At 64.8% G+C, this 7,265-nt stretch overlaps 1 protein-coding gene across 1 annotated transcript in view; it reads left to right on the plus strand.

Moving 5' to 3' along the window:
- MOB2 (MOB kinase activator 2) overlaps window positions 1-6,137 on the plus strand; it is an 8,908-nt gene extending 2,771 nt beyond the window's left edge. The window contains exons 2-5 of the mRNA XM_007949284.1: window positions 3,844-4,004; window positions 4,278-4,371; window positions 5,125-5,249; window positions 5,845-6,137. Coding sequence (XP_007947475.1) covers window positions 3,844-4,004; window positions 4,278-4,371; window positions 5,125-5,249; window positions 5,845-6,137 — 673 coding nt within the window. The remainder of the gene's footprint in view (window positions 1-3,843; window positions 4,005-4,277; window positions 4,372-5,124; window positions 5,250-5,844) is intronic.
- Window positions 6,138-7,265: the final 1,128 nt, after the last annotated feature.

Here is a 7,265-nt window from a genome sequence, read left to right on the forward strand (position 1 = left end):
GAAAGAGGGAAGGCCCTCAACGAGATGGACTGACACGGCGGCTGCAGCGGGCTCAAGTATAGCAGGGATCGTGGACTTAGTGTGGAACTGGGTGGGGTTTCATTCTGCTGTGCATGGGGTCACTGTGAGTCGGACACGACTCAACGGCACCTAACAACTACAGCCAGCAATCCAGCGGGAGTTACGAAGACCGGCTGGAAGAGCCATACCGAGTAGCTCACTGCCCCGCCGCGGCCCAGCTCGGAAGCCAGGGTAGATCTTTACTGGTGCCGGGTGGTGATGGGGGAGTGAACCACTCGGAGGGGCAGGGGCAGGGGCAGGGGCAGGGGCAGGGGTTCTCGATCCTGCAACCAAGCAGCACCGGGCCTCAGGGACAACTCCTAGGGGCCATTGTTGCTGTGTCCTGCTGTCCTGGCGTCTGTGTGTGAGCTTGCTTACTTTGGGGGAGACATGGGGCTGATGAAAGCCTGCTTTGTGTGGGGACGCTGGCCCAGACAGGCTCACGGGGAGCAGCACCGTGTGGGCCCCGGCATGGGCGCCTCCCACCCCGGCTTCTGTGTCTCTGGGATAGGAAGCAGATCAGGGCAGCCAGGCCTAGCCAGACAGCCTGGATGCCGAGTTGCCAAGTTCTTGGCGTGGCTGGGACCTCTGGCAGCAGCCCTGGAACTTGCTAGAAATTGGTTTAGGCCCCACTCCAACCCCCTGAATCGAGGGTGCAGGCACTGTGGGGTGTACCACGTGTGGAAGCCCCGAGTCCATGCCTTGGGCAGTAGGGGCAGGGCCGGTGGGGACCTGCTTTGTTTTCCAAACACTCTTATGAGCAGGTGTTGGTCCCAGCAAGTGTCCCACGGGCCCTCCTGGTTCCCCGCACCCACACAGTCCACATCGTAGGAGCTCACCTTTTTAAAAGTGGGGATCACGGCACAGGGGTCTTGCAGGGAGACTGCAGTGGGTGAATGAGGTCCCCGTGCCTGGGCACGGCTGCCTGCGGCTGTTCAGTAATGGCAGGTCACTTTTTTGCTGATGATTTCAATGACTTTGTGGTGGCAAGTAGCATCCGCCTGTATTTCCTTGACTTTTGGGGGCACCGAGCCCAGCTCAATGCAGCAGCAGGCCAGCTGGGCATAAGCAGGGGTGGGGCACCCCCCCTTTCCACAGACCAGGGCTGAGGACAGGGCACCACGGGCTGTGCCACCCCTGCCGTGCTCGCCTGAGTGCTCTGCTCCCCTGCAGAAGGAAGCCGGCAGCAGGGCTGGCAGCCCGGGCCCGTGTGCTCCTGCCGTCCCTGTGCCCTGGGTCCGGCAAGGGTGCGGGCTCGGCAGAGCCGGGTGTCTACAGCTTCCTGAGGGCAGTGGCCCTCCCACCGCTGCGTTCGTCTCTAGTGGACACAGCCCCTTCCTGGTCCCCACCCCGCTTCTGACTCTCCTGGGCTTTGACGACCACTTCAGATGGGTTCATTGCCCATGTGGGTGCTGGCCTCCCTGGGCTGGAGCGAGGGGTATGGCTCTGGGTCGAGGTGGACAGGTGGCCGGGAACCTGTGGGAGTCTGCTGACCCGCCCTTCCCCCCGCCAGAGAGGCATATCCGGGACTGGGTGGGCGGCCCCCGGTCACAGGTGGCTGGCACGGCCCCGTTTTCCACGAAGGTACAGAGGTTGGAGCCGGGGGCTCTGCCCCAGAAGGGATGCTGTGGGAACCTCATCCGGAGCAGCCCGGCCGGTGACGGGGCAGGGTAGGCCCCACCTGGGAGGTGTGGCTGTGTGCTCCTGGCTGTTTCACCCTGGACAGGCCCTTCGTGACCGTGACCGAGAGCTCCTGTCTGCCTGAGAGCCCAGTGCTGGGTGGGGGGTGAGGTCAGGGACGCTGATGGTGGCAGGAGGCTGTTCAGTCTCCGGGTCAGGGCTCATGCCGCCTGGGGTCTTGGGCAGGCGTCTGGGGTGTTGTCCCAGTAGCAGGCAGCCCGAGGCAGAGAGACCCAGCAGAGTTCTCCTGGTTCTGACCACAGCTGGACGAGTGAGCCCTCACTGTGCCACCAAAGGCCGCAGTGCAGAACCCTGTCCTCCTGGCCTCTCTCTGGATGGCACTGGGGACCCTTCCTGGCCACTGTCAATCGGCCTGTCTTCTGGTGGCCCCCCTCTGCTTGCACCCGGGGACGCCGGCCTGCCTGGCCCCGCCGCTCCCAGCGGGCTCCAGTGCCTGAGTGAGCCTCACCTTTTAAGGGCAGCTTGCTGTGGGAAACTGTGAGGAAGAATTTCCCTGGCATCCAGGGAGCCTTTTCCCTCCTCCTCCTCTTAAGTAAACCATCAGCAACTCTTCAAAACACAGCCAAGAAAGAAACAAGGTTGGGCCCTGTGGAGGCCGCCCCTCCACATCTGCAGGACCTGGGAGGGAGTGGCCCTCACCCTGCAGCCTGCCCCAGTGGGTCCCGCAGAGGTGGTGTCGCTGGCCCTCCTCTAGTGGCTGCTTTTGGGATGAGGATGGGCCTGTGGGTCCTTCTACAGCAAGTGAGGTGTGGCAGGAGGGGATGGGGTCCCAGACGGACCCCTCACCCCTGTGCCACAGGCGCCCTCCTGAGGATAGTGGAGCTGCCAGAGGTCCGAGGCCGCTTTGAGAAGGGGAGAGGTGGGGACCTCTCCACCCTCCATGGCCAGTTGGGAGGACCCCGACTCAGCCACAGGGAGTAATGGGGCCCTACCCCATCGTGTTGAAATCGCCCACCAGGGGACAGCGGCAGGAGATGGGGTTCAGACAGACGCATAAGGGTGCTGAGCAGGGGCTGAGACCCCAATGCACTACTCACTGTCCCCGGTGGTGCTGTCCTCCAGCCAAAAGCTCCCAGCGCTGGGGTGACCTCTTTCGGTGTCAGTGTCCCCCCAGGCCTCCCACTTTAGTCTCAGGGCCAGGGAACACTTGTCTGAGAGGGTGTGAGCTGTTGGTACTTAACGGGTAAGGTTAAAACATGGACGTTGAGGCACGTAGCAGCCCGTCTGACAGCTCATGCTGGGTCAACAGCAGGACCACGATGCAGGAAAAGGTAGCCTTTTCCCCAAGGAGCAGAGTGGCTGTGGTGCACCCCTCCCCTCGGAGGGCCTGTGCCTGGACACAGGGTCTCGCCCTGGCTCCCCAGAGCCGCCGTGGAAACAGCTGCAAGCCCGCAGCCCAGTGGGGAGCAGATGCCTCGATGGCCACGTGGGGAGTGTTGGGTTCCGGAAGCCAGCCCTGTGCACACTCCTGACCGACTGCACTGTTGTGTGTCGAGTGGGGGCCTGCACAGCCCTACCCTCGGGAGGGGGACAGAGCTGCCGATCCATCAGCCCGACCGTTGGGGTGTGATGCAGGGACGTCAGGGTGCACCTGACATGCACCCTCCTAGAGGGCTGTGCTTGGCTGCCAGCCCCGGTACACGGAAGGAGTTGTAGCTGTCTTTGTTGGATGGACACCCGGTCCCTGCGTGTCCCTCTGGACACTTGGCTGCAGGTGTGGTGTGGGGTCAGCCACGTGACGCTTTGCACCCTCCGTGACGGTGTGCTTTGGGGGCATTCTGGAGGCTGGCACTCCTGTTGGAAGGGGTTCTAGCGGGGGCACCCTGGCACGGCTCAGAGCCCGTCGTCCTGTCTGCCTCTGCTCACTGCTGCTGGGGGCGGCTCTCCAGGCTGGTGCTGCCTGCCCCCCCAGATGACCCCCTTTGTGTGCACGGCTGGGCGGGTGTGTGCACAGCTGGGCGGGTGTGTGCACAGCGGACCGGGTGTCTCCACGGAGGCCCGCTCTGTCCTGGCCGCTGGCGGAGCTGGGCGGCGTCCTGTCTCGGGTGCGCGGGCTGACCTTGGTCTCCCCATCCCGGGCAGGAAGTCCAAAGCGAAGCCGAACGGGAAGAAACCGGCCCCAGAGGAGAAGAAGGTCTACCTGGAGCCAGAGTACACCAGGTCCAGAATCACCGACTTCGAGTTCAAGGAGCTGGTGGCGCTGCCCCGGGAGATCGACCTCAACGAGTGGCTGGCCAGCAACAGTGCGTGCGGTGGGGGGCGGGGCCAGCAGCAGGGGGGCGGGATCTGCAGAAGTGGGTGGGGCCTGTAGCCAGGGGCGGGGCCAACACCAGCCCAGGCCAGGAGGAAGCAATGTCTGGTTCCATTCCCTCGGGCACAGGGAGTATGTCCCACCGGACAGCCAGGCAGCCTGTAGGGGCCGCTGCTGTGCTGGCATGGTCCAGTCCCAGGGCTTGAGGGGGCTTTCCTGCATCGCCCTGCTCGAGCAGCCCTGATGGCTGACTCTCCCTCTGCAGCCACCACGTTCTTCCACCACATTAACCTCCAGTACAGCACCATCTCGGAGTTCTGCACCGGGGAGACCTGCCAGACCATGGCCGCCTGCAACATGTGAGTAGCTGTGAGCTGCCCAGGCCCTCGAGGCCCGCCTCAGCTCTGGCCGGGAGGCGTTTCTGTTGGGAGCTTGTTTGCCAGTCAAACCTCAGCGCGATGTGACAGGGGGCTGGGGGTGGGGCGGGAGGATGAGTCCCCGAGTCCTGGGTTTGCTGGCTTCACAGAACTTCGGTCTCAGGTAGCCCAGGGGCTAGGCCTGCCCTATCCAGGGGCCCCCCAACTCAGGTACCCCTTTCTGTCACGGGCTTGCATATCTCCTCAGTGCCACCATTGTCCCTGGAGTCAGCGTGGGGGATGGGAGGCCGAGGGAGGTCAGGTGACAGGGAGGGCATAGGGTAGAGGCTGGGCTGCCAGTCAGCACTGTCCCCTGGAGATGGGGACACTGGAGCAGCAGGGACATGCTCTTAGCACCTGTCAAGTATAAGCCAAGCACACGCATCTGAAAGCCCAAAGCTTGGGTCCATGGTCACAAGGGGTGAAGGTACCCCGTGGGCATCTGTGGTCAGCCTGGGTGTGCTCCTAAGGTCTTGTGCACATGTGTCCCTGTGCGTGTGCACGACACTAGACTACGCAGTGTCTCTTGATGTCATGACTGGTGCTGCAGCCAGGACCCCTGGAGGGTGGCGGGAGGGCTGGTCTGGGGCCCAGCAGGTCCTGGCTGGGCCTCTGAGGGCCTGTGAGCCCCTGTGGGGCTGTGCACCCGGTGACGTCCACCCTGTTGGTGGGCCCCTGGCGCCCTCGCCCCCACAGACAGTACTACTGGTATGACGAGCGGGGTAAGAAGCTCAAATGCACTGCTCCCCAGTACGTGGACTTCGTCATGAGCTCCGTGCAGAAGCTGGTGACCGACGAGGACGTCTTCCCCACCAAGTACGGTATGTTCCGCGGAGGGACACGTGGCCCTGGCAGCCCTGGGGGGCAGGGCCTTCTGGAACGGGGGCACCTGTCCTTGGCAGCCAGGCAGCCCGGGAGAGCAGGTACCGTCAGGCTGAGGGGCCAGCTGGTTGGCAGAAGGTGCAGGTGGCTGGGGCTCTGAGCTGAGATGCAGGGGGAGCCAGGGCCCAGCCTGTGGACCCTGGCACTGCGTGTTCTGAGCTGTGGGGCAGCTCCGACACCCCCTGTCAGTCAGTGTGGCCCTAACGGGCCTCACATCAGCCCAGCCTGGGGGGCATGCCCATCCACCCGAGGGCTGGGGGGCCTGACAGCCCAACGAGGCTGCCCCTGGGCCCTGGCCAGAAGCCCTGGGCAGGGTGTGAAGGGGATAGTTGAGTCACTGTGGGGACTGGTGACTGCAGGTCCCCGACTTCTCTGCCCCCACCCGGGAGAGCCCACCTTGCTGGGCCTGCGGGCACGTTCACCTGTGGGGGCCCGCCTGCCCCACTGCAGTGGCCAGCAGGCTGCTGCCCGACTTGTCGGGTGCTGGGGGTGGCGGGCGGGGAGGCGTGGGCTCACACCCTCTCGCCGCCGCAGGCCGCGAGTTCCCGCCGTCCTTTGAGGCGCTGGTGAGGAAGATCTGCAGGTACCTGTTCCACGTGCTGGCCCACATCTACTCGTCCCACTTCAAGGAGACGCTGGCGCTGCAGCTGCACGCGCACTTGAACACTCTGTACGCCCACTTCATCCTTTTCGTCCGGGAGTTCAACCTGGTCGACTCCAAAGAGACCGCCGTCATGGACGACCTCACGGGCGTGCTGTGCGGCGGCGCCAGTGGGGCCGGCAGCAACGGGGCCGGAGGGGCACAGAACCACGTGAAGGAGAGATGAGCCCGCGGGCGGGACGGACACGCGCACGGGGCGGGAAGGAGCGGCGCGTGCGCCTGCGCGGCGTGTGCGCGTGGGGGGGCTCCGGCCTCGCGGGCGTCAGGTGTGCAGAGGGCGGCGGAGGTCTGCCGGGCGTACGCAGGAGCCTGCCGTCCGTCCCGGCGCTGCAGAGCCTGCGTCCTGAGTGCAGGGCCCCGCGCGAGTGCGCACCGCCCAGCAGGCATCTCCGGACAGGCGTTGGAGTCCTTTCTGTGGGGTCCTTCTTCGGTCTTCCGTGCAGCACCCCCCCCTCCCCTGGCAGCTCTGCCGTTTTTAAAGAAACAGACATGCAGGAAACGCACCCCTCCTCCAAAACGCTTCTTTATAGACCCCGGGTTTGGTTTGGTTTTGGGGGTGGGGCTTATTTTTACAGCAAGATCTTTCCCTTCCTGCCACACCTGGATGGTGGCTGTTAGCGGCCCAGAGAGGGTGGGGCAGGCGGAGGTGGGATGAGGTTCCAAGTGACCCCGTGGGGGTCTCAGCTGTCGCTTCTGCCCCTTTCCCTGCTTCCCACATGCCCAGGGAGGAGTCCCGCCTGCGGTGGGGTCAGGAGGGCCACGCGGGAGGGGCTGAGTGGCCCGTGCAGGAGACGCGGCCACCACTGCTGTCGCGCGCGCAGCCTCCGCTTCTTAGTCTGTCTATTGAGTCCAATAAATCACGTTCTCAGGTGGGAGTGTCCTGGTGTGTCCTGGCGCCTCGGGCGGGCCGCTTGAAGGGGCCTGGAGCAGCCACTGGGGCTTCCTTGGCAGAGCGGAGATGTCCAGGGCCGAGGTGGTGTGCACTAGGTGGGGTGGGCACGGGCAGCAGAGAGTGCCCCAGTGCCCCTTCCCTCGGGGGCCCCAGCAAGCAGTCATGGGGCTCGCCTGAGGCCAGTCGCAGGAGCCATGGTGCTGTGAGCAACCGCTAACATGGGGGAGCTCTTTTGGGAGGCTGGAGTCCCAGCCTGGGGGTGGATGCCGGGTGGCAGTCGCTCTGTCCACAGTCCCGGGCGGCCTGGAGAGCTGCTCTGCTGCAGGGCCCTTCTCGGGCCGCACCTGCTGCTTCTGGGTGTTGATGTCTTGCTGCCCACGCCCCACCAGGTGCCTGAGCTCC

Source organism: Orycteropus afer, unplaced genomic scaffold (assembly GCF_000298275.1).
Source record: "Orycteropus afer afer isolate SDZICR_OR568_19922 unplaced genomic scaffold, OryAfe1.0 scaffold00244, whole genome shotgun sequence".
Lineage (NCBI taxonomy): Eukaryota > Metazoa > Chordata > Mammalia > Tubulidentata > Orycteropodidae > Orycteropus > Orycteropus afer.